Source organism: Crassostrea angulata, chromosome 1, assembly GCF_025612915.1.
Source record: "Crassostrea angulata isolate pt1a10 chromosome 1, ASM2561291v2, whole genome shotgun sequence".
Classification (NCBI taxonomy): domain Eukaryota; kingdom Metazoa; phylum Mollusca; class Bivalvia; order Ostreida; family Ostreidae; genus Magallana; species Magallana angulata.
This window is the reverse complement of record NC_069111.1, coordinates 38,067,361-38,092,297: the sequence shown is the minus strand read 5'-3', so window position 1 is coordinate 38,092,297 and position 24,937 is coordinate 38,067,361. Positions and strand designations below refer to the sequence as shown.

General features: G+C 33.7%; 4 protein-coding genes across 6 annotated transcripts; 2 read left to right on the top strand and 2 right to left on the bottom strand.

Moving 5' to 3' along the window:
* Positions 1-1,644: 1,644 nt before the first annotated feature.
* Positions 1,645-7,369, top strand: LOC128161486 (uncharacterized). The gene is made up of 7 exons (XM_052824777.1): positions 1,645-1,925; positions 2,431-2,615; positions 2,877-3,115; positions 3,708-3,973; positions 4,315-4,539; positions 5,616-5,738; positions 5,877-7,369. Exons 1-7 carry the CDS (start codon positions 1,667-1,669, stop codon positions 6,269-6,271), a joined length of 1,692 nt encoding a protein of 563 aa, XP_052680737.1. The 5' UTR covers positions 1,645-1,666; the 3' UTR covers positions 6,272-7,369.
* A 1,849-nt stretch (positions 7,370-9,218) lies between these two features.
* On the bottom strand, positions 9,219-13,998 carry LOC128185131 (zinc finger protein ZFP2-like). The gene is made up of 7 exons (XM_052854808.1): positions 13,865-13,998; positions 13,264-13,333; positions 13,039-13,087; positions 12,577-12,664; positions 11,697-12,350; positions 11,261-11,436; positions 9,219-10,953 (listed from the first exon to the last, which is right to left on the bottom strand). The coding sequence occupies exons 1-7, from the start codon at positions 13,875-13,877 to the stop codon at positions 10,378-10,380; spliced, it is 1,626 nt and encodes a 541-aa protein (XP_052710768.1). The 5' UTR covers positions 13,878-13,998; the 3' UTR covers positions 9,219-10,377.
* A 595-nt stretch (positions 13,999-14,593) lies between these two features.
* Positions 14,594-21,141, top strand: LOC128185118 (sperm-associated antigen 16 protein-like). Of its 2 annotated transcripts, XM_052854798.1 has the most exons (16): positions 14,594-14,685; positions 15,098-15,175; positions 15,475-15,542; positions 15,769-15,801; positions 16,726-16,850; positions 17,208-17,345; positions 17,845-17,952; positions 18,051-18,241; positions 18,375-18,517; positions 18,710-18,843; positions 19,005-19,148; positions 19,310-19,410; positions 19,548-19,759; positions 19,876-19,941; positions 20,245-20,436; positions 20,754-21,141. In XM_052854798.1, exons 1-16 carry the CDS (start codon positions 14,646-14,648, stop codon positions 20,862-20,864), a joined length of 1,884 nt encoding a protein of 627 aa, XP_052710758.1. In that variant the 5' UTR covers positions 14,594-14,645; the 3' UTR covers positions 20,865-21,141. The 2 variants fall into 2 exon arrangements, with proteins under 2 accessions (XP_052710758.1, XP_052710762.1); XM_052854802.1 differs by lacking the exon at positions 15,769-15,801.
* A 40-nt stretch (positions 21,142-21,181) lies between these two features.
* LOC128185142 (uncharacterized) lies at positions 21,182-23,728 on the bottom strand. Of its 2 annotated transcripts, none has more exons than XM_052854825.1 (5): positions 23,572-23,728; positions 23,112-23,237; positions 22,627-22,728; positions 21,371-21,504; positions 21,182-21,273 (listed from the first exon to the last, which is right to left on the bottom strand). In XM_052854825.1, exons 1-4 carry the CDS (start codon positions 23,608-23,610, stop codon positions 21,379-21,381), a joined length of 393 nt encoding a protein of 130 aa, XP_052710785.1. In that variant the 5' UTR covers positions 23,611-23,728; the 3' UTR covers positions 21,182-21,273; positions 21,371-21,378. The 2 variants fall into 2 exon arrangements, with proteins under 2 accessions (XP_052710785.1, XP_052710778.1); XM_052854818.1 differs by having other exon boundaries at positions 21,182-21,277; positions 23,572-23,727.
* Between the last annotated feature and the right edge of the window lie 1,209 nt (positions 23,729-24,937).

Below are 24,937 nucleotides of genomic sequence, written 5' to 3'. Positions count from 1 at the left end.
AAATGATGCTACGTGCCTGTGTAGTGCATGTCTACTCAGTATCTGCAGATCTAGAAGGGCCCGCGGTGTGAAAAATAGACATTAGACCACCATCCCCCTCCCACCACCAAAAAAATTTGGACGTTAATAAATTGTAATTAAGAAATGTTTAGGATTTCAACACCCCCCCCCCCTTTCAAAAACACGCAGATTAGGAACTTTGGTTTTGGGAATGGGATGTACATATACTTTGCTGTTAAATTCTGTAGTTCTTTTGTGCTTGCATGTAAAAAAAAAAATATTTAATTTGGGATGGTGTACGGGTGTATCTATCTAGTAAAATTCAAGACCCATATAATATTTAATTCAATTCAATTCAATTTCTTTATTAACCGATTAAGGGCCCTCAAGGGGCAACATGAAGACTGTACATACAACATCCAATGTACACATACAACATTCAATAAACATACATGTATACAAGAGGGAAAGAGTTGGATGATTGAAAGAGCTAGGACAGACATGAACATTTAATTAGTATATATATATATATATATATATATATGTATGTTTCTATACATTCAATACAGTGTCTTCTATATATTTATGTTAAACACCATACATAAATATGTCAAAATACAAATGTACATACAAATTTGAAATAGTTTATCAAATGATTGAAAAGTTACAAAAACCAATATTTGACTAGGAAATACAAATTATGTGTTTCATTTGAGTATTGCCAATCCATCAAATATTTTTTAGTCTGAGATTGTTTTAAAGAAGTAACAAAGTCCTTTTTAGAATATGTCATAATGTTTTTTTGTTTAGCAGCTTTTTCATAGAGGAATACCAAGTTGTTTTTTGTATTTTGGGCGAAATGATCGAAGTTCTTTACTACATAGAAATGCATCTTTTAATAGAGGAAAGTCTGTTACTAAATTTTCTAATCTGTTGCAATATTTTAGTAATTTTTTGACAATATCATAATGTAGAGGAAATATTTGTATATAGACATTATTCGAAATTTCAAGAAAAGGAATGGTGTGTATACACACTATGCGCAACCTGTCTAAACGTGAAAGATGATTTTCTCACCTCCACGCCGACACTCTTTAACGCGGGAGATTGAAAGTTGAGCATACTATGATACTTCCGTGTTCACCGATATTTCTGAACGTTCACAGGTTAGAGCTATAAATGTGTAACCTAGCTGTTCTATAACACCAAATACTCAATATACTGTATCAAGTCAAAAGTTAATGTAAAACGTCCGCATGAAAATATTTTTAACTTCACAAAGCTTTTAAAATAGGATTATATGTATTTGCTGTAGTTTGCAACCTAGAAAATTCGGACTGATCAGCTGATTTAAGATTTTTACAGTAATGCGTTTACAAACACATCTTGGTTTCAGAGATATTTATTTTGAAACAATGCACTCTTCAGCTGTTCAGTTGAAGAACTTTTTAAAACAATTGTATACCGATATATATATATATTGCACATATATTGCATATTGTCCACTAAAATAACGGACTTGGTTGAAAGTGTTGAGTGTTGTCAACTTTCCATTATTGTCCAAGTAATTTATATAATTAAAAAAACTGATTTTATACTTAATGTTATGTTAACTATATGCAGTCCTTCATTCTTCATCAGGGCGTTCCACTAATCAACTTGAAAGATGAGCACTTGTATGGTTTTACACGTGCTTTTCTTGGGGCTCGTCAATTTAGCAAAAACGTCGGCCACACCCGCAGTTAAAGTGAGCCCTGGTTTGGAGACACCTAAAGATGTAGTTGTTGTAGGTGGGGGACTAGCAGGAATGGCTGCAGCAAGAAAGCTCAGCAATTCACCGGACAAATTCTCTGTGAAAGTCCTGGAGGCACGCAAGGAGAGATACGGTGGGCGTGTCTACACGAAAAGGGAATACGGTGTCAGAGGTAATGGACTTATGGTGAAATAAGAAACTGCTTTATACACTGCATTAATTCATTCATTTTCTTCCCTATCTGTGAACCATGACAACTTAAAAAGCTATGGTAGCCATTTAGAGAAAAAGTACATAGAATATTGGACTTTTTGTTACCAGTACCAGTATGTACGTATACTGGGGGGGGGGGGGGGGATATATTATGTCCTAATCTGCCATTATATCACCCTTGTAGAGTTTTGGTTCGGAAAATTGCTTGAGAATCATTTAAAACTTTCATAAGAATTGATACAAATTCATAAAAGTATGGTAAAGGTACGTATATAGTTTAGTGAATATTAAAAGATACCTTATTTGTTTGTTAGTAGAAGTGGCATTTACATCAACATAGACAGTAAAATGAATGAATTCAATGACATGTCCATTTCTTAAACAGCTGTTAAATTGACCAATAATTGTCCTGCTTGATTGTATTTTTTAAGACATTTCATGGAGGAAACATTTTTTCACAACAGGCGTAGATGGAGATTTGGGGTCTAGTTTTCTGAACTCTGGTGTCCCCAATAACCCTCTCTTGGAGCTTACAAAAACTCTGGAAATTGCAGTGGAGTCCACTGGTTCTTTACAGCTCCATGCTCCAGGCCTGAACAAAGTTTATACTGCAGAGGAAACCAAACACATATTTTCTGAGTTATTAACGGTACTAGTATAATGTGTTAATTTCAAGTTAAATCTCTTAATTTCACAAATTAAAGAATATTAATTTTATTCTCCAAAGTAGGTTTTTCTATTTAAATCATATATACATCAATAAACACACTTGAAAGTAGTAGGGAGGAAATATATATTAAATTGTGAATTGGCTTTACCGGTACTTATGAATAGTATAAATTATCGCAATTACATTTGGCTAACTACTTGGATCTTTTATTTTATTATGTAGCTCTTTTTTATACTCTAGGTGGTTCAAATGGCAGTGGAGAAGGCCAAAAGAAATGGAAATGATCGCCCACTACCTGAAGCAATCAAGGAAGAGTTACCTCTCTTTAAGACTGATGTTGACAAGACAGTTTTGGCAGGGCTGTTATCTTCTCATTATGTCTTATCAGACAAAGACTCGTCTACATACATGTTCAATCCAAAGAAGGACTTTGGCTGGGACAAAGTGGTGGTGGATGGCTTTGACCAAATTATTGATGGGTGCGGCATCACCGATACAGTCTTAATTTCAAACTCATTTTGTACTGTATACAGGGAAATATTTGCACCTGTTTTACTTTAGCTTCTTTTACCTTCATTGTCAGCGGGCGAATTTAAGACAAATTCAATTATTTCAAATCATCTTTCTTTAAACACAACTCTGTATGGGCGAAATCAGGACGAGGCGAAACTCTTTGCAAGTGTAGAAGGGCGAAAATTACACTGGACTAAAATAACCCTGTAAACAGTAATTGCTGAATTGATATCTTGATCTGCTCATGTTCTTAATTCTCTAGGCAAGGATTGGTGATGTATAACAAACAAATTGTGTGACAATCATGAAATTATACTCTGTTATAAATCTTGGAAGGTATGAGATCGAATCCTAGTTAGGAGTCACCTATTACAAATCCACATACAGTAATTATAGTGCTCAGGAGTCAAAAGTGCTGAAAGCATTACTTTATATCATTATGTACAATAACAGTATTGATAAGTTGTATTAGATTTGAATTTGCCAGTTGAAATTTGAAATTACAAGTACTAGTAAATGTATTACAGAGGTTAAGTTTTAATTGATATATATTTTCAGCATTGTCAGCGGCATTGATGCAGAGTTTCCAATAGTTATTGAACTACAGGCCATCGTTCGACAAATTACCTTTGACAAGAAAACAAATAAGTACAAAATTCGAACATTTGACCGACAGCAACATGAAGCAGACATTGTGATTGTGGCTGTTCCATTGGGAATTCTGCGGAAGGGAGAAATTGTGTTTGGGGAGCCACAAAAGAATAGTTCAAGTTCAGTAGCCAATATGCCTCAGAAATGGCATGACATAGTTCGGAACAAATTAGGTAAAATATTGGTTAAGATTTTGTGGTGTGGTTTTTATTTTACCAAAAAAATGAATTGAAGTACATACTGTTTTACAATACACTACTTTTGTTTAAAGTTGTGATAACTTTCAAATTTAAAACACCAAAAATCAACTTTGAAACTTGCCAGTTAGCTTCATAGAGTTAAACTACAAATCAGGTTCCTTTTCAACGAAGTTTGGAACTGATCAGGAGTTCAAACATTGTATTATTTAGGACATAATTTGGCTTTGCCTTTGCAATATGAATTAGTGTACTTTCCAAACACTTGTTAATAAATATCATTACCACAAGTTTTTTGTTTTTTTTCCCTCCCATAGGAATATCTTACTCGAACAAAGTTTTGGTGGAGTTTGATGAGGCATTCTGGCCCACCGATGTTGGGGTCTTCACGAGGCCAGCAGAGAGTGAAGAAGAGGCTGGGCTTCTGCAGACCTGGTTCAACCTCCACCAACTTGTCAACAAGCCCATTCTGATGGGCAGTATTGTTGGACCTATCGCAAAAACCTTTGAGAGCTGGAGTGATGATGAAGTGAAAGTCAAAGGTAGGGAACTTTTCTACATATTAACTTAATTATTCGCAGCAATGTTAAGGCGTCCCGGTGCTAAAATACGACTGGAAAATGATATTTTTTTAATCATCGCAAAAATACTTTGTCAGACAGGGAGTATTTCTTAAAATCTGTGTTACATTTATTGACAACGATGTTAAACATTATATTTGTTGCATTTTTGTGTTGCATATGTACTTTGTAATCATGTGACGGGCGAATCCTGATATTGAAAATGATTTATTTACATCGCATTGGCGCAGGTGATTGATGACATTAATTCATAAATATTTTTTAAAAAATTCCTTTGTTATGTCATATACTTTGAAGTTTTTGCTTGGGCTTGAAATAGATATTTCTTTTAAGGAAGAATTTGTTGAAACATTCCACAAAATCATCAAAATAATGCACATTTTTACTTGTCAAAAGCGATTTACAAAAAATTGGGGTAAATCCGTAGGTTTCCCAAGCACGATTCACATTGGTACTTATATTCTCTACCAATGTTACGTGAAATATTCTAAAATTGTGTTGATCTATCACCTGCGCCAAGCTATAGTTTTTACATGCATTAAAATTTCTTCATTCAGTTGTTTACACATAGCAGGGAGAGTCTCCAAACCAATAGTTTATATATAGTCTTTTACTTTAACTGAAGCTTTAAAACTGCCGATTATTTGATACTGGTTTTTAATATGAATGAATTCTGTACGTCTAGCATTAACGGCAGCATCTATGTAAAGGAAACATGTGGTTTTATACTGGTTTGATATACCATTCACTTTTAACGTTAATATACATTCCCTGAGAATGTAAAATCAATCGGGAAGCCTTAACATGCCCGCGTTGAAAATATTTCAAATTAAAAAAGCTATACATACAATATTACCTGGTGTTATTCTACATGTATAGTCACACTTAGTTTTAAAGTTAATTTTTTTTTGTTTTTTAAATATGTAAAGATTCATAGAAAAGTTCACAGCATGACTTACTCTACGTAAGATGATGAGTTACGTAACTTATCTAAGAGTTCTCAATAACTTTGATCTAAACACAGAATAAATTTTCAGTGAAAGCAGTTTTGGAGAAATTCTTTGGGACAAAAGTACAGGATAGAACCATTAAACAACTAAAGAGGTCTGCTTGGCAGGGAGATGAGAATACAATGGGGGTCAACTCATATCCAAAAGTGGGTGAGTGGAAAAGGAAAAAAAATAGTTCTTTGATACTGCAGATTCCTTATTTTGCATGAGATTTATATTGAATGAAGATTGGGCTATGTTGTGATAAAAAAAATAGAGGATTTAAATAGTTATGCGATTACTTTTTAGGGACAACTTCAGAAGACTTGGAGATCTTGTCAGAGCCCAGATGCCCAGGACTGTACTTTGCAGGGGAGTACACAATCACAGAGCACATGAACACAGCCCATGGTGCCTACATGTCCGGCATCCGAGCGGCAGAACAGGTCATGTCTGGCTACTGCATACAGCAAGCTGAGAAAGAAAAGGAGGAAAAGAGGAAAAAGAAGATGGAGAAGAAGAAGAGGGATAAAGGAAAGAAGAAGGAGGAAGAGTCTGAAGATGATGATGAGGAAGATGAAGATACAGGTAGTGAGGAGGAGGAAGAGGAAATGGAGATGCCATCTAAACCAAAGAAAAGTAAGGAGCGGATCATATTGTCTGAGGAACGGAGAAAGAAGGCACAGGAGAGGGATGAACTATGAGTGAAAGTTGGTAAAATTCTGCTGTATGAATGAGGAGATATAGATGGAAGTGTAAGTTCATATTCAGTGATTCACAATTGGGAAGAGTTTATAACCTTAAGAATTGTTAAAGTATGTACATGTAGCCTACATGTATACATTAATGTGATTTCTTTTTAAGAGGTTGTAATTGTGTGCCATTGATAACTTATTATCTTTTTTATACACAATGTATTTTAATTAGTAAAATACAATAGGAAATCCATTTGTAAATTTTAAGACAAATATACTAATGTATGTGTTCATTGTTAATTTGACCCACTACAAATCGATTTTTACTATAAATTTTGAACAAGGCCACATTCAAATAGATTCTTTGTTTGCCCACTCCTGAGTTTAGTAAGACTCAGACACCCAAGGGATAGGATATATGCCATAGATAAATAAAATCCTCAAATATATATGTTGAAATCTTAAGAAGGAATAAGCTGACTAGCCATAAGTATAATAAACTCTGATGCTTATTGTTTGTACATCAGTTTATTCTGTAGGCAAACATATACATGTAAAGGGACATTTGATTCATCTCTGGCTTCTGGATCAATTACCATTAATTGTATGTTTAGCTTTAACAATAAGTGGTATCAGGGAACATAAATTTTAGATCTATGTGTGACAGTATCAAACATATTTCTATATGTATTTATTCGTTTTATCTATTTCATTATCCGTTTTTGTTAAACACAGTCTTAAATTTTAAATAACCGCCAGTTACACTGCGCAACTGGATTGAGTTAGCTGAGTAAAGTCTTTCGTTTTTCATTGGTTCTCTAATTTGATTGGTCTTTCTTATTTTCATCATCCAATAAATTTAATTCTCTGTTTGATATAAGTAACTGTTCAAACTAAGTAAAATTAGGCAGTACTTCATTTTCAACATCGTCGATCAATCCAGCCTGTAATGCAATACAGTATGTGAAATCTTCAATGATTCCAAAAACAAACCCAGATATTGATAAATATATTTGATGTCACCATTAATTGACTATTATTCATTTGGTAATCTCTACACTTTTCTTACCTTTTTTATTTATTTATTTTTTTTGGGGGGGGGGGGGGGGGGGGGGCTAAGGAAAATAGAATTAATGTATCAGAAATTTAGAAATGTTTTTTCAGTGTCATCTTTCTTAATTAAAGAGTAGCTAACAAATAAAATAGTCAACAGCATGCAGTGTCTGTATTAAAGTTTTAGGAGAGTATTAGACTCTTTCCAACAAATGGCATCATCCTCTGCTGTTTATGGAAAGCATATATCAATAGAGTAAATGGTTGAAATCTATTTGATTTTGACATTTTACATTTCTAGGCCCAGATCTTAAAAAGCCAAAGGGCTTTCTAATATAGATGTACACGGGATTATGTATTTAGTAAATACTTTGAACTGTCTGTTCTGACAGCAGTAACTGTTTCTCTTTGTTGTTACCCTATTGTGCATGATGAACATTTACTGTATTATAATATCCAAGTCTACAGTGCTGCATTTTAGTTGATAAATGTCATGGCATCTCTTTGAAGAATTTATGCATAATTTACATGTATATCTTTCTATAACAATCTGATAATTTATATTCATACCTTGAATATATGCTATACGTATGTGTTTAATAGCAAGTTAATTTTGTTAATTAATATGGCAATATTCAATTTTATTCATCTGTTGGAAGTAGTTGTCAAAGCAATATTTAGTGAATGTTTAGATAAAGATTTGATATTGTAAGAGATAAACTCTGACTTATAGATTTATTTCTGTATGAAATATCAAATTAATAATTGGTCATTATTGGTGCATCTTATTTCTTGTTTTGCATTCTACAATTTATCATTAAGTCTCTTTTGTATTTCCTATGTACTATTTTATTCAGACTTGATGGTCTTCCATTCAGTAAAATACTTAAAAAGGCATTCTGTAGTTATTGATTCTTTGTATGCTTATACATGTACATGTATTCCATATATGTGTACAAACTATGGTACCTGAGGATATACATATACTGTGTAGGTCGATATTTGTGTTGATTAAAACATGGATTCTTTTCCCAACATACATACAGTGTAAAGATTTATTCTAAAATGTTTTGTAGCTTTAGTTAGTCAATACAAACTTTTTCAATTTAATTTTATTGTTCATACATATATTTTGCATTCTCTTTTGTTCAGACAGTTATTGTTTGGAAAATTTAAAAACTGAGCTTATTGATAACTAACAACATAATATAAATAACTAGTGCAGTATGTTGCACTGGGATTATCATTTGGGAAAACTTGAGGAGGAGTGAGATGTATTTCCAAGGGTGCTTGGGTCGTTCTCATGAATATGTATATATGTACATGGTACATGTAATAAGTGTAAAGGCAGAATTTTAAAGAATGATATACTGTGGAATCATTGAAATTCGTGGGGGCCAATTTTCGTGGATTGCTTAAATTTTACTGGTTCGTGGGAACGTAATAACTAATTTCGTGTATTCTCCTATACCAACAAAAGGAAAAATGACTTTATAACACTAATTTATTAATTCGTGGAGAATGTTAATTCGTGGATGAGAGATACCCACGAATTCCACGAAAATTGAGCCACCACTAAATCTAATGATTCCACAGTATGCTGAATATAGCATGAATCCAATACATAATATTGTACTTATTGATGATTAGGACACAAGCACCTGTTGGTCTTTCGCAAAAAAAGATGAGTTAACTTATCCTGGATACATACAGTACATGTAAAATACTTCATTAATAAATCCAAAACAAACTTTTACCTTAACATGTATCTTTGCAGGTCAAGGGCCTGAAGGGGTCACAGTATAATCTCATTACCAGAACTAAGCAATGATTGGCTTTTAGGCTTTGGGGCCACCAACACAAATCATAAAATAGGACCAAATCAAATACCAAAAGACTAGGAGAATTTGAAACAATTTATTTCTTGTAACGTTACATTCTATCACTAAACATGCATGCATAAAGCAAAGAATGATTATACAAGAATCTGATTTATGTCATAAAACAGCAAACCAATTAAAAGAAAGAAAACCAATGCATATATTTATCCCTTTCAAATTAATTTCATGTGTTAACAATAATGAAAATTTTATAATAACAGCCATGTACATATTGTATGTCCTCGTTTTAGATGTAAGACATGCAGAGAAAACTAAACTCTACAGATTGAAGTCCTAATAATTCAAAGGAAGTTCAACACTTCTGTTTGTTATTGGATTATAACAGAGAATCATTGTAACAGAAAACCAGAATATACGGTATATTGATTATTTCAATGCATTTTGTATTGCAGAGAATAACATTGAAAATACACCAAATACACATTATATGTAAGTACTAGTATGTAAAATCTACAAAATATTTATCTTTAGCACTATCATTTGTTATCTTCTTTACAGGTTAATAGTCAATAATTTACATACATAAATATATAAATCGAATTCAAGTAAGTTGGTTTAAACATTGTTTTCAATAATCAATACATTTTATTCAATCAGGATAAATGTCATGTTTACTACATGTATAAATGTATTGACACCCTGTATTTTGTTGGGGCTGATGGTATATGTTCTGGTGCATGTACTGTTATATATGCAATATACAATAAATATATTACACTGAATTTTTTCCACTGATGAAAATGTATGTCAATTATCAGGAATGATCAACCAGTACTGTTCATAAATGTTAAAAGCTTGATTACTTTGCACATGCCTATAAAATGGGTTTTTTTTCTTCAAATTGTGGGAAAAAAATTTTTATGAAGAGATCAATGTATGTCTTTGCCATATGATATTATTTAATCAACCTTTCAAAACAAGATACATGTACAAGAGAATCAATTAAAGCTCAAAAACAAGTTGAATGCATTTCTGTTGCCTTTCATTAAACTAAATGTAATTCCCTTGCATGTTCATTACTATTGTTCAGTGTTAATAAATGCCTGTTCTAATGCAGTTATGAAAAGAATCTTCCCTTCGAAAAGATAAGTGGAATTTATAAAATATCTAACAATAACTACAAGTAAAATATATACAACTTTGATACAATTAGTCCTACTTTCAATTTACCACCTCCTCATGTGAAATGATTTGATGGTCCAGTTTCTCTTCTCTCAATTCATTTTCCTCATCAAACTTGATCTCCGGGGAAACACACTCCTCCTCATTACTGTCTTCATCTGATTTCTTCATCATGCCAATCTCCTTTTTCATCAGAGAAACTTCTCTTTTGAAACCTCTTTTGAAACCTCTTAACTGAAGCCTCATTGTTTTCATATGTTTATGTATGTCTAAGTATGCATTCTTAGGAGTGACTCCTTCATCCCCTTTTCCACAAATCAGGCATCCTTTAGTACTCTCTTTGGCATGTTGTCTGAAATGAGATTTAAGGGCATCCGCCTCCAGAAAGCACTCTCCACATTCCCTACATCCATAAGGCCGCTCCCCAGAGTTGATTTTTATCCGACGGAGCAGGTCCATTTTGGCAGTGAATAGGGTTTTACAAGCATCACATCGACCTGGAATATCCTCTGCATGCATTTTCTCGATTTCACAATCGGCCGAGTGAATGCGGAGATGAAACTGCAGGCTTCTTTTGTGGAGGAACTGTTTGTCACAGATACCACACCTGTAAGGCTGTAATCACAAACATGGGTTCTGTTTATTTCATTGCTAAAATCAAACTTTTTTTCTCACAGAATAGCAAAAATATCAGTTTACTAAGTTTCAAATTAAAGAGACTTAACATTTTTCTTACATAAGTTATTTATATCAGGGCAAATAGTTAATATAAAGCAGAAATCTTGCATTGGATGTTATTATACCTGCACTTTCTAAAGAAAGTATGAGTATATTGTTTTTATTTTGCTCACTGTTTTTAATGCAGAGAGACAATGTAAAAAAAAAATGAAGCCAAATAATTTGCAGTTTGGTTAATCCCTACCTTTTCTCCTGTGTGTTTGCTCTGATGAGCTTTGAGGGAGTGCAGTTGTCGGAAGGTTTCATCACACACCCCACACTTGTAGGGCCGGTCCCCAGTGTGGAGTCGAACATGAACTTTGTAATTAGAGGAGTAGCTGAACGACTTCCCACATTCCTCACACTTGTAAGGTTTTTCCCCTGAAAAATAATTCCCTGTGTTACAATCTTGTTATCTTTGATAAGAAAATCTTTTAAAAACTTGCATGAAATTTAGCAAAAGGCTATTTATAGTAGAACCTTGGTTTAAAAGATTTACTGTAGGCTGTATTCAAACATCTACTGTAAACTACTGTTTATATTTACGGTTACAATTAATCATTGCAGAAGGATAATGAATTAAAACCTTTGCATGATCATATTTTATAGCTAGTCTTTAGTTTTTGGTTCATGATTTGTACCTGCATGTATCCTGAGGTGATTTTGAAGGTGTTCATTCTTGATAAAGGTTTGACTACAGAACCAGCATTTATAAGGAGGATTGGTGATGTGAATCTTCATATGAGCTGACAGCGCACTCTTGTCTCGCACAGCCTCATTACAGACAGTGCACTTGACGGCCGTCGAACGGTTGTGGATACGCAGGTGGCTCTGAAGTGGTCCCCGCCCACTGAAAGTCTTGGAGCAGTGGTCACAGTGATAGGGCTTGTCCCCAACATGCTTCTGAATGTGTTTCTTCAGCTCGGACTTGGTGTGGAACTGGTCACAAAATGCACACTTGTACACTGGTTCATGGCTGTCCTCATCCACTGTCGTAACTTCTTCAGTGCGCACCACTTTGGCAACTTCCTCTTCCTCTTTATTGGCAGTTTCATCCACATGGTCTATAACACAATTTACATCCTGGTTATTAGAGCTAACTTCTTCATTAGGTGTCTTGTCTTCCTGGTCTATGTCCTCATCACTGGTTGAAGCTTCTTCTGTGTCCAGGGTCTTCCTCACTTGTTTTGTTGGTGAAAAATACTCATGCTCATTTAAAGCACCCCCACCTCTCTTTAGTTTGTTTTTCTCTAAATTTGCCTTCTCTTCACTAGCAATAATGCTGTCTCTCATACCTGTAGAACAGAGGAAAATACATTTCTAAAACACATTCTACAACATTGATCATGCCCACTTTTTTATTTTAATATACAAGAGGAAAAAAACTCAATGACATTTCACATTACAATATGTTCTTCCTTAAAATTCTCTCAAACTAGATCAGCAAAGGACATTTTTTTTAAATAAGGAAATTCACTGTATGCACTTTTATATTCAAAACTGCATTTAAAAGTACTCTACCTAAGAGAAGACTGACACCCTCTGTATCATGGTCATGAATGGATGCTGGATCCACAGTGTTACATTTCTCCACTGTTACAGGGGTCACCTGTCAAAGGTCAAATTACATAATATGCTATAACCATTGTTTACAATTTCAGAGCTTTGAGTAGACAAATCTCATTTCATATTAAGATACATTTTCAAATGCAATGCAGCTATTTATAGGAATTCAAATGAAATAAAATCTCAGTTAAAAGGGAGATGTAACTTTTCTTATCCTACATATCTCAACATTTTCTCATTTGACTATAAAGTACCAGGTATCTCTGAGTCAATAAGAAATTAAAAATTCCTATCTCTTAAACTTCCTTACAATTAAGTTACACTTTATTCTGAAAAATTGTCTCCATTGAATGTTACCAGCATTGATGATTTTTTTGTAAAATTCAGTTTGAATACGGTAATTTCAAACAAACAAACCTTTTCTCCAGATGATGAACCTAGATCAACTTCTTCTTTTGCTTCATCACTGATACAAGAAATAAAATCAATAAATAAACAAAAGATAGAAGGAAGATTTCAATACTATTTGGTTTTTGTTTGCATTAGAAATGCGACCATAAAGGAGAATTAAAAGAAAATTATATTACGAAGAACAGCATTGATGGTTAATATAAGAGGTGGATTTTACGAGAATACAATTACCCAGAAACTGTGTTTTCTGAGTTGGTTGTTGAGGGTTCTAAAGCTTTTTCTGTTCGGTTTGGCTGCTTATCTAGAAACAAAAATGAAAAAATAAATATATAGTGAGATTGATAAATCAAGTCAAGTTAAAAACTTTACTTTGGGATATGATACATTATCAAGACTAATCCTACATTCCTCTTTCTCATCACAATATAAAAGCGGAAGTTAGTGTCGAAGGAATCTTTGATTACATCAAGATCAGAGAATGAAAGTTTGCCCCTTGCATTTTTAGCCCTTTTTTTTAAACAAAAAAGAAAAAAAAAGCAAGGACTAAAGCACTGTAAATTTGTTAATTACAGTGATTTCCAATGATTACCTACTAAACTACGGAGTACTTTCCATTGGTATTTTCGAGGCACGTTTGCTTAAAGAATACTATTAAAAATGATGGGATGGGTTATCATAAACCATTAAGTAAACCAATTATCTCTATATTACACAATGCAATATGCTAACACCAGAAAATGAACGACTGCGGCGTGTCTGCACGCTTACCAATGATGTTTCATACACATACATAAATAATTCAATTTTTATTATATTCAAAGTATATTCAAACCTTTTCTCTCCATTTTAGCATAAAGACGCCAGTTATTTTGTTTGAAAGCCCTCCAATACAGCAATTTCTATATAAATTTTCGGAAGGATTAGGATAGAAAAAATTAACACCGGAAAAGATACGGTCGAAATAGCAAAAGAACCATGCAAGGGGAATGCTAAATTCCGGAAAGAAAGTGCTATATTTGCATACTTTAAAAAAAGAGAGAGAGAGAGAGACCGCATACGAATGATAGGGTAGTGGGTGCAGAATTTTTTTTCTTATTTTTCTTTTTCAACATGCATACCTGCAATCTTACGACTTTTTTGATTAATCAAGAATATTTGATAAATTTGAAATTATAATGTAATCTATTAGTATTAGATAAACGTATTAATTCTATTTGACATGTACAATTACATCTCCAACAAATATCGCCTATTTTCAGCTGATTTTTTTATACACCAAAACATTTTAGTTTCAACTGATTTCATGTGCGGATCCAGGTGGAAGGAGCATGCATGCATGAGCATGATGAGGAGTGGTGGGTGCTTATAATTTGATATAAAAATATATTTTTCTCTTTGTTATTATTCAATTTTTCAAAAAGCAAAAAAAAGGTTAGACAGCCCCACCGGGTACCTATCAAATCGTATTATGTAATATGTAAACTCCTACAAGTATTCTGACTCATTAAATAAAAAGATCGTCGACATATTGTCGTACGAGTTACCTTGTCTTTAGTATACTCTTCAGTCAATGAAGGGGATAAAGCGCCATTTCCTTAGCGACGATCCTCACAATGATGGCAGAGGAAGAAACCGAGAAATTCTATCTCCAAAGTAGGTCGATTTCTATGAGGATCAAGCCATTTTTAGAAAATCTTAGCTTGACACTTTGCATACATTGTAACATATCTGAATGATAAGTAGTTATCGCTGTCATTATGTGACTTTTTTGTTGTTTCTTTGAATTTAATTTTAGTATACTTAAACAAAGTTAAATCCCTCTGTTTACAATTTTTTGTCGTTTAGAAAAGCACTTTGAATTAAATGCATGAAATGTGCTAGCTAGTTCGAATGATATTATTACTGTGACTCTGGCCGAGTCCACGCCATAAGGGTCCTTCGGACAATTCAACTGAACAATATATGTATACTCCTACAATTTGACTTTATATAGATAGATGGTCAATGAATGAAAACTTCAATACAATTTTTCAACTATAACATTTTATACACAATTTATTTACAGAGGAGGAGCTAGTGGTGGACACTGATGATGAGTACCAGTATGAAGAGGTTCCAATTGATGAGATCTTCATTGGTACAGGTAAGCTGGATATATAACCATCACAATTCAACTCCAAAGGAAAAGGAAGAGGTAGTTTCCTGAATATCATTGTGCCTTGCTAATCCACTTTCTAGAAACCTCTTCATCTGTCTTTATAAATCAGTTTTGATGGAAGATTTTTATTCATTCTTTAAACATTAATTAATTAACTCATTGCTATTGATTTAATACATTGTGAATTTCCAATGCTCTGATGTGAGATACTTGTAAACAAGGTAAAATCTTCAGTTCAAATTCATTTTTTTTCTATGTGTGATTAATTAATTTATTTTTTAAAGAACCAGATGAGGATCTGGACTTGGCTGTCAGAACCATCAGAGAAGCAGAGGAAGATGCCCTAGCAACAGTAAGTCCAGTGATAGCTCTCTCCTCATTTACTCATTATGTACAAGTACTTTTGAATGAATGAAACTAACTTATGTTATTGAATTTGCTGTGCATGGTGTGAAAATGTGAAACGTGATGCATGAACTGCATGTAGAATTTATTAATTTTGCATGCTCTGTCTTTGACATATGTTGGTGTAGAATGTAGAAAATTGCATGATTTGTACTCTGTTGATGTTCTTTTAGACTCGCACAGTCATCAGTTTTAGGTCAGATGAGGTTAGTTATTTTTGCCTTCAGTTGCTAGTCCTCTATAATATTCACTGCTTCTAATATCTTTGCATATTTCTACATACAGGTTTTTTTATACAGAAATTCCAAGGTCTCTATTTTCATGTTATTCAGAAAGGCATTTAATTTACTTAGTGCTTAAAAACTTTGCTTTCTTTTTGATGTAGTTTAAGCTGAATCATTTAATATCATATACACTACCAATTTTAATATGATTGACAAATATCCCATGAAAGTGAAAATGTTTGATGGTTCCATGGGTTTTAATTGAGAGGAGCAGATCAAATCAAACATACATGACAGATCCTGTATAATGTCCTCTAATGCAGCCATGCAAGATTTTAACTCTTTCCCTTAATAACTGTGATATAGAATGAATCAAAATAATATTTTCCAAATAAAGTAAGGTTACTTACGGTAATTCTTAATTGCACTAAATAAGTTTTCTTTGTGTTTTTCACATTTTTTTATCATCTCAAGTACATGTACCTACAATTCAATCAACACTTTCCTTCCTGGCATTTTTAAGAAATGACACAGTTATACACTAATTGATCAAAAGAGCCAGCTTCATCACCTGCAATTGATCTGTTTCATACCTGCGTTGCACTGCACTGTTTAGAGCCAGCATTCCAGGTTGATAACAATTAATAGACAAGAGCAATAGCACAACGATATCATGCATATACACTTATGATACTACATGTATTTCAAAACCATGTATATCAAAAGATAAAAATTAACACTTATTTTACTTTACAGGTGATTTTGACTTATATAAAATTTGCACTTTCTTCTCCTAAAATGGAGCACTATACAATGGTTTACAAAAAATTCATATGGCATCAATAACTTTGTAATATGCATTACTACATTGCTTAATTGGATGATTCTGAATATTTATTTATATAGTCTCAGAAAGATGGTCAGACAAAAGCTTCTGTGACTCAACGGCCAGAAGTTGTGGATGATTTTGTTCGAAATTTCCTCGTTAGAATGAATATGGACAAGACTCTGGAATGCTTCCAAACTGAATGGTATATTTATATGCTATATTTTGAAACAGTATTTTGTGAAGAAAAATACAGCACAGTAAAAAAATATCACAATAAAGCAGCTTGGTGTTTATTATCAACAGGATTCTTTTTATCTTCAGGAGGGCGAGGGGGCAATTATGTGCAATTTGTCCCTTGGAGATAATGCATATAGGCAAATGATTGAAAAACATAAAGTATTCAAGATTAAAATCTTTGTTTCCATATATTTAAGGATGACAGAGAGTGAGGGAAATCTATGCAGTCAATAATTACATATCCCAACTTAGTCCTAATAATAACTATATCACCAATGTTTGGACTGATTTTCATTGTATACATAATTTGTGTGACTGACAGGTACGAGCTCAAGCAGAGAGGCTTGCTGCATGAGGAGGACATCGGAGTGGTGCCGGACATCTACAGCCGGAACCAGGACCTAGACGGAGAGGTCAAATTCTTGAAACTTGAGGTCGCCAAGTACAAGGAAGCCGCTATGTAAGTCTGCAGGACTAGAGATGATGATTGTTATATGTTTGCCAAAACTTTTCAATAGAAATACTTGCTTGTACTTCTTACTTTATGTGCATAATATGATTGTAAATAAATAATGCATTGATTAGTTCATTTAATGAAATACTCTCCTGGTTTGAAAAAAGTGCGTAAATCTTGATAATTTCACTGCAACCGAGAAACACGGTGAGGCAAGGTGTACGCCACCACAGGTGAGACATCTACAGCGATATACTTTGAACTGTTAAGAGGTCTGTGGCTTATATAGGGGTTGTAAGGAGAGTGGTGCTGAAAGAGAAATATGGCGGACAGTGCATATTTATGACCATGCAGTGTTCAGCTTTAATTTAACATGTTTAAAAAGTATTGACCTTTTTCTCATCTTAAAACACAGGTACATATACTTGCAATGATGTTCTCTCAGTATACATGACTTGTATTTGATGAGGATAGAAATGAATCATAGTCTTTTTTTTTCTTTTAGGAAAGCTAAGGAGACGTATGTGAAGTTAAGAAAAGAACGGGATTACCACAGAATGCATCATAAACGAGTTGTCCAGGAGAAAAACAAACTCATCAATGACATCAAGAGGTAACAATCATGAATGACATATCCACTGTTGATTTACATGTAGTCAAATTAATTTCTTCTCTGCTGGTTCATTATTGCGTCACTATCCTTATGTACAGACTGAAGCGACATTATGCCCAGTATGAGCCAACACTGCAGCAGCTGAAAAAGAAATATGAGGTGGCCATGAAGGAGAAGATGCTGTCCAAGCTGGAGAAGGACCGTGCGGTGGGACAGGTGGCGGGGCTCCAAAGTACCCTCAAGAGTATGGAGTCATTTAAAGGGACACCACCCAGTGGATTCCAGACTGGTATGTACAATACAGGTACAATCTGTACAAAATGTACCTCCAATGGAAGTCACTCTTTGAGAAATTAGAAACTTTCAAGCACTGAAGAAGTCACAATCACAGCCATATTAAAAACTGATCTTGCTGTTTTCAGCTTCCAATTCTGCCCAGAGGAAGAACTGGGATTTGGATGAAGCTGGAAGAGGCCCCACCCAGAGGACTCTGGCCATGGAGAGAATGAAGGCCATGTCTGGAGATGTGAGGGATCTGCCAGAGAACTACACCCGCCATCCTAATGTAATAGTCAAAAATTGTTGATACTGAAAGATAAGCATATTGCATTTGTAGGGAAATACCCAGTACATTTTGTGCTTGCACAGAACAACTAAAGCCTTTGATTTGAGTTTTTGTAGGGACTTGATGTTTACGTCCTGTTACAATATGTAAATATAGTTACTCCATGTAATTTAATGAAATTAATATTTTTAGGATTCTGAATTTCCAAAGGACACTGGAATTAATCCAATCTTAGCCCAAATTAAGGGTCCAACTGGTCATTTGGCCAGGAGTGGGGGATTCCGACTTTCCAACACATTCCAGGCTCATTCCCATCCCATCAGCAGGTACAGAGAATTTAACACATGCATGTCAAATATACATATATTTTTTTTCTTAAAAGCAGTGACTGTATGATGTGTGTACTGGGAGGGGGTGTGACATATTTCTTATGAGCTGCGTGAGTAAACAAGACCGATGGCTTTTTGATGTAGTATTTTTATTGTAGTGTTGTCCTACATCCTCGAAAGCAGATCCTGGCTACCACCAGTGATGATCACACGTGGAAAATGTGGGCGGTGCCAAGTGGTGACATCATAATGACAGGTGAAGGTCACACAGACTGGGTGTCAGATTGTGACTTCCATCCCTCGTAAGTACTTGGAATTTTATTTACTAATTATCAAAAAATGGGCAAATACATAATTATATGTATCCATACTATATAATATAGACCATTATATATTACTTATACATTCGTATGTATCCTTTTTCTTACACAATATCTTTACAGCATTTCATTATATTTTTCAGTGGCTCTAAGTTGGTGACGTCCAGTGGAGACACAACAGTGAAGATTTGGGACTTTTCTAAAGCAGAGTGTGTACACACCTTTACAGACCACACTCATGCAGGTACTATAGAAATCACATACTTTTTAAATCTAATAACTTGAGAAAATCTCTCTCTCTCTCTCTCTCTCTCTCTCTCTCTCTCTCTCTCTCTCTCTCTCTCTCATGGTAGTAATTAATTTCAATGTTTGTTGCTTCAGTCTGGGGCTGTACCTGGCATTCTTGTGGAGACTTTGTGGCGTCCTGTTCTATGGACAATACTTGTAAGCTGTGGGACCTGAACAGTCTGAGATGTCGCTTTACAATGCGGGGCCATGCAGACAGTGTCAACAGCATTGAGTTCCTGCCATATTCCAACACACTCCTATCTTGTTCAGCAGACAAAACACTGTCACTCTGGGATGCCAGAACTGTGAGTTAGATCTATGAAACTGCTTTTTGAGGTCAGCAATAAGATTTTAATTGAAGTTTATTATCATACATAATATAGCTAGTACCAATCCATTTTTTTTTTTTTTTTTATTTTAGGGACTCTGTGCACAAACATTTTATGGACATATGCATTCTGTCAACAATGCTACATTTAGTCTGAAGGTGAGTGTACCTTTTGTTTAGTAAGCATAATACTTGTTAACAATTTTAAATCATGAGTACCAATTTTCTTTTTATAATTTCCCATTGTTCAAAACCTCTGAATAAATAAAAACGAGATTTTCAAATCTTCGAGGGTTGCTTCTTGTGATTCATGGATATAAATTGCTTGCATTGAATAAGGAATCTACAGTATCTATTCCTATTTTATCATCAAGGTGCATGGTGCCATGGTCAGATAAAAATTAAACACACTATATTTAAACTAAATTAAGAATATCTAACTAATGTAAAATTGATTTGTAGGGTGATACAGTGGTGTCTTGTGATTCCTACGGGACCGTCAAACTTTGGGATGTCAGGACAGTGGCTCCTATGGTCAGTTTTGATGTGGGACCACACCCAGCCAACAGGGTGGCATTTGACCCTACAGGAGCAGTGGTAGCTATCGCTAGCAATGATGCCACTGTCAAGATGTATGAAGTCTCCAATGGAAGGGTAAGAACCATTTTTATATGCTCTCTTAATGATTAATTTTATCTCAGATATGGAAATGCATTATATATCTATATATTTTTTATTTGATTCGTATTATTGTATGAAATGCATAAATGAGGCACTTCAAAATGAGATACAAATAACTTCTTCAATTATATTCATTTTGTATATGTTATAATATATTGTAATGCAGGTATACCGGTATTTACATATTGTAAATTACTTGTATGTGTTTATATTGTTGCTTGGGAAGAATTCAATGAACAAATACTAACGAATCATTAAATTTCATTTGTAATTGAAATTTTAAATTGTAGATCGGAACCTTGGTTGGACACGAGGATGCTGTGCAGTGTCTCATGTTCGACAAGACTGGAGAGTTCATGGTATCTGGCGGAAGTGATAACACCATACGAATCTGGTCCTAGCCAACTTACACTAAGAAGAACAGAGAACAAAATCCAAGGGAGATAACAATGACTTTCTGATACTGTACTGTCTTTTCTGGAGTTGTACTTTGTATTGGTTGTAGGATATATATTTTGATTTTATTTACAGTTTATGGCTGTTAAAAAGGAATAAAACTGACATATTTGATAAGTTAATTGCTTGGTTTTTAGATTGTTATAAGATTTAATGTATATTTATTAAATTGTATTTTAATTTGTATACCAATTAATACCTTAATAAACATGTTACAAGTTATCTCCCTTTACAGCTAACTAAAATGGAAAAGCTAATCCACTGAAAGTTTTTGAGGTTTTATTTCTTAAAATCACACCGAATTTATAAAAACAACAGTACAAGACAGTGTAACAAACAAAGTTGATGAGAATTCTATCTGAAAGACAAATTCATTTATATGTAATTATATTTTTTTAAATAGAAATCGATATCTTTAAAGGTAAAAATCAATATGAAAAATCATATTTACCAAAGTTTCTAGATTCTCTCTAGCTGCATAGCACCATTTGGGCACATATGGGCTATATGGGCACTCATTATAGCAAGGGCATCATGGGCCACCATCGTTTCATTGGCAGCTCCAATCAATTTTACCATAGCCAACTGCAAAATGTAAGAGATCAACTGCAGTTTTATTTGTAAGCCTGTGTTAATATCTTAAGAATTAATATATTTTCTTAAAGTTTGTAATGCATGGTCCAAAACATTTCATCAAGGACTATTGTAATATTAAATTGTTAACAAAAAATCATATACATGTATATGATATACTAGTAAGTAATAAGGAATCATTGTTTGAATATTAATATTATGCGGTGATAAAGATCGGGCGTGATTAAATTAATCATAAAGCCCTTTGGGTTTTATTGGATTTGATCACCGATTACCGTATTTGATCACCCCTTGATACTATATAAAAAAATGAATCCTTATTCCTTAAATAAAAGAATGAACTACTTTATAAAACATAATTGAATTACTTTATAAAACATAATCTGCACTCAGAAAATTTTCATTTTGTATGTATGTATCGTGATTTGAGTATAAATGTTCTCAATTTGAAATCCCCCTCTTCAACTTCTTCCCTACCCTTCTACCTTCACGACTATGATAAGTACAGTAACTGAAAATCAAAGTACTATTATGACCAGGATGCTTCTGTAGAAGTTATCTATCTCAAATTGTTTGTAACTTGCAAATACAGGTGACACTAAGCCGAAAATCAAGTTTGTTTTTTTTTCTTGAATTAATATACTTATTCTATAATTATATTAATAATATTGCAATATGTTAACTTACGATAAGTATACACCGACGAATAAGGGAGAGATCAATCATTCAGATATATTTGTGAAAATTACTTAAAATATATATATTTAACTTTTTTAACTTTCCACATCGATATTCCTGAAAGGATATACAATGACTTCCTTAATCAGCAATAATTCTTTCACCATAGTAATCATCGATTAAAAAATCGGCCTATCCCTAGTTTAATGATTTTTCCTGAATTTTGTCTGAAATGAGGCCTATGCTCCGCATCGACATATGCCCCGAAAAATACGGTAGATATATAGGACAGAATTACGTGACTTAAAAAAATGCTCTCAATACAATTTTGCCAATATGCTTTGTACTATGCAAAGCGCTTAATCAATAGTTTTATAAAGATATTTATATATAATAAGTAAGAGAAGGGTAATTTTGATAAATGCAAAACAGAACCTCGATCTCAACGATTCCAGCGGCATCATGAACTTTAGTGGCCTCTGTATCGTCCAGTTTCATCAAGTAACATTTACTGTCGAGTCTCATCACCATGTGGTGCTAAAACAAATGTAGATCTCAGACATCTATAATAAGCACCGTCATATAGAATATTGTATCTACTTACACTGAACTTTTTTTTCAGTTGAAATAATTTTTGATAAGAGTTGTACTTTGTTTGCATTAATCGGTCATTTGTTTCATGATTATTCCATTATCTATAGTTATATCATCTTTAATAATTCAAAAAAATTAAACAAAGACGGTGATCTTCGTAGTGGGGGAATAAAGTTAAATTAACTCGTAATTTAGTTAAATGAAAATAAATATATTTCAACGTCATGCAATTATCTAGAGATGTATTCCAGTAAACCTCTTCTTTCATTGTAAGACTGAATTAATTGCGCTCCTTTCTACGGCCACGAAAAAGAACCTTTTCTTACCGTTTTTGCATCAAAGTAAAATGTGGAGGTTCCGTGCTCATTGTGTTCGTGTGAGTGGGTGTGGTGGGGGATGTGGGTATGGGCGGGGTCATGAGTCGGGTGGCTGTGAGGGTGGTGAGTTGCAGCCTAAGAAAAAACCCATAATAATTATTTATTAGTTATCTATTAATCGAAGCAACAATATTTTCTTTTCCAAGACCTGCAATATTTAATATCTTCCGTTTTCACCCCCCCCCCCCCCCCAAAAAAAAACCAACTGGATAATTAAAAATTAGACGAACATGTTCAATGAAAAAATCGAATTAGGTTTATATATCAAATTTCAATTTATAAAGGTGAGCACATGATGATATTAATAATTCAGATATGCTAACACATTGTTCACGTGAATTTTTGTTAAAAATGATGACTTTTCTCAAATGCGTTTCAAAACTAAATAAATACAAAATAAAACACGCACCTGCGCGGCTACTACCATCAAAGCCAGTACAAAGATCATGGTGACGATATGTCGCTTTCAAGACCAAATGTTCCACTGGTCCACTTCGGAATCATCTGTATATTTATATATCCAAATGCGGACTCTATTCTAATCTCTTGTTACGATTTAGCGGCACGGTGGTCGTTATGTGACGGACAAATTGGCCTGTGACAGCCGGAGAGGATTAGCCGATATATGACGTGCTTGACGGGAAAATCACCAATATACTCAAAATTTTAAGAATGATGACTTTTAAGATCGAAAGAGAAGAAACATGTGACCTAAATGTGAACTATTGCTTGGCTAACAAAATTGAATTATTGTAATTGCTGAAAAAAACCCGCTTTTTTTACTTACCGAACAGTAATACATATATGCGCGTATATAAACCAATGAAAAGTTTGCGTTTATCAATTCGCGAAAGTATCGCACCATGTCGCGAAAGTAAAAAAAAAACGCGTAAGTTTTTTTTTTATTGGGGGGGGGGGGCAGTATGGCAAATCTATATAAAATGCAGTTATGCGTTTTAATATGCAAAGGTTATGCGTTATAATATATATAGATTTGCTATACTGCCCCCCCCCCCAAAAAAAAAAAACCAAAAAAACTTACGCGTTTTTTCTCTCGCAACAATATATTCTTTACGAAAATAAATTTATTGGACTCTGGTATAACCCAACATCTTGACGAGCAAAGAACACTTTCTTCAATCATTAAAAATGAAATCCCCAAATCAATTCGTGAGGAAGTGGGCAATTTTCTCGTTTTCTTGAATTTACTTTGATTTATACACATGTGAAAATATAAAAACCTGTGATCTCGTTGTTCCCCCCCCCCCCCTGTTTTTTACTCTGACGTAAATCTTAACAAGGTGTTAAGCTAGTTCGCTTTAAAATATTCCATTTTATTTTTTTAAATGTAGGTAAAGGTTGGTTGACACCCCGCCTTTTGTTACTTGTGTGGAAGAAATGCAACAGTGTACAATCACACATGGCGACGTTTTAAGCCAGACACAACGATGCGTAAAAAACGATATGTGACATTTGCAATATCCGTGCGAGTTGAATAATTAGAAAGTTTGAAAAGACAATCAATTGATTAATTTTTTAATAAATGAATAATTAATTTAAGACTTCGATATTACTTATTTGAATCGTCAAGATATCCGAAACTCAGGTAACAATTAAAAATATATCTTATTTTATCCAGTATATATATTTCATTAAAACAAACACTTTTTTAAATAGATTTCTTACGGGTTTTTTTTTGGCAGAATATTAGAATATTTTTCAGGTCCAACCTTCAGTACTTGAAGGGAAATTTATCGTCTTGAATTTTGTATAGT

Bases quoted from the DNA above. Each gene is read 5' to 3' on its own strand.
- LOC128185131 (XM_052854808.1), bottom strand. The intron at 12,665-13,038 runs GTTTGTTTGTTT...GACCTTTGACAG, and splicing joins GTTCATCATCTGGAGAAAAG to GTGACCCCTGTAACAGTGGA. The intron at 12,351-12,576 runs GTAGAGTACTTT...TCTGTTCTACAG, and splicing joins GGGTGTCAGTCTTCTCTTAG to GTATGAGAGACAGCATTATT.
- LOC128185118 (XM_052854798.1), top strand. From the start codon at position 14,646: ATGATGGCAGAGGAAGAAACCGAGAAATTCTATCTCCAAA. The intron at 19,149-19,309 runs GTAAGTACTTGG...TATATTTTTCAG, and splicing joins GATTGTGACTTCCATCCCTC to TGGCTCTAAGTTGGTGACGT. The intron at 20,437-20,753 runs GTAAGAACCATT...TTTAAATTGTAG, and splicing joins ATGAAGTCTCCAATGGAAGG to ATCGGAACCTTGGTTGGACA.
- LOC128161486 (XM_052824777.1), top strand. From the start codon at position 1,667: ATGAGCACTTGTATGGTTTTACACGTGCTTTTCTTGGGGCTCGTCAAT. The intron at 4,540-5,615 runs GTAGGGAACTTT...ATAAATTTTCAG, and splicing joins TGATGAAGTGAAAGTCAAAG to TGAAAGCAGTTTTGGAGAAA. The intron at 5,739-5,876 runs GTGAGTGGAAAA...ATTACTTTTTAG, and splicing joins CAACTCATATCCAAAAGTGG to GGACAACTTCAGAAGACTTG.
- LOC128185142 (XM_052854825.1), bottom strand. From the start codon at position 23,610: ATGATCTTTGTACTGGCTTTGATGGTAGTAGCCGCGCAG. The intron at 23,238-23,571 runs GTGCGTGTTTTA...GTTTTTTCTTAG, and splicing joins TGATGGTAGTAGCCGCGCAG to GCTGCAACTCACCACCCTCA. The intron at 22,729-23,111 runs GTAAGAAAAGGT...CATTTGTTTTAG, and splicing joins TTTACTTTGATGCAAAAACG to CACCACATGGTGATGAGACT.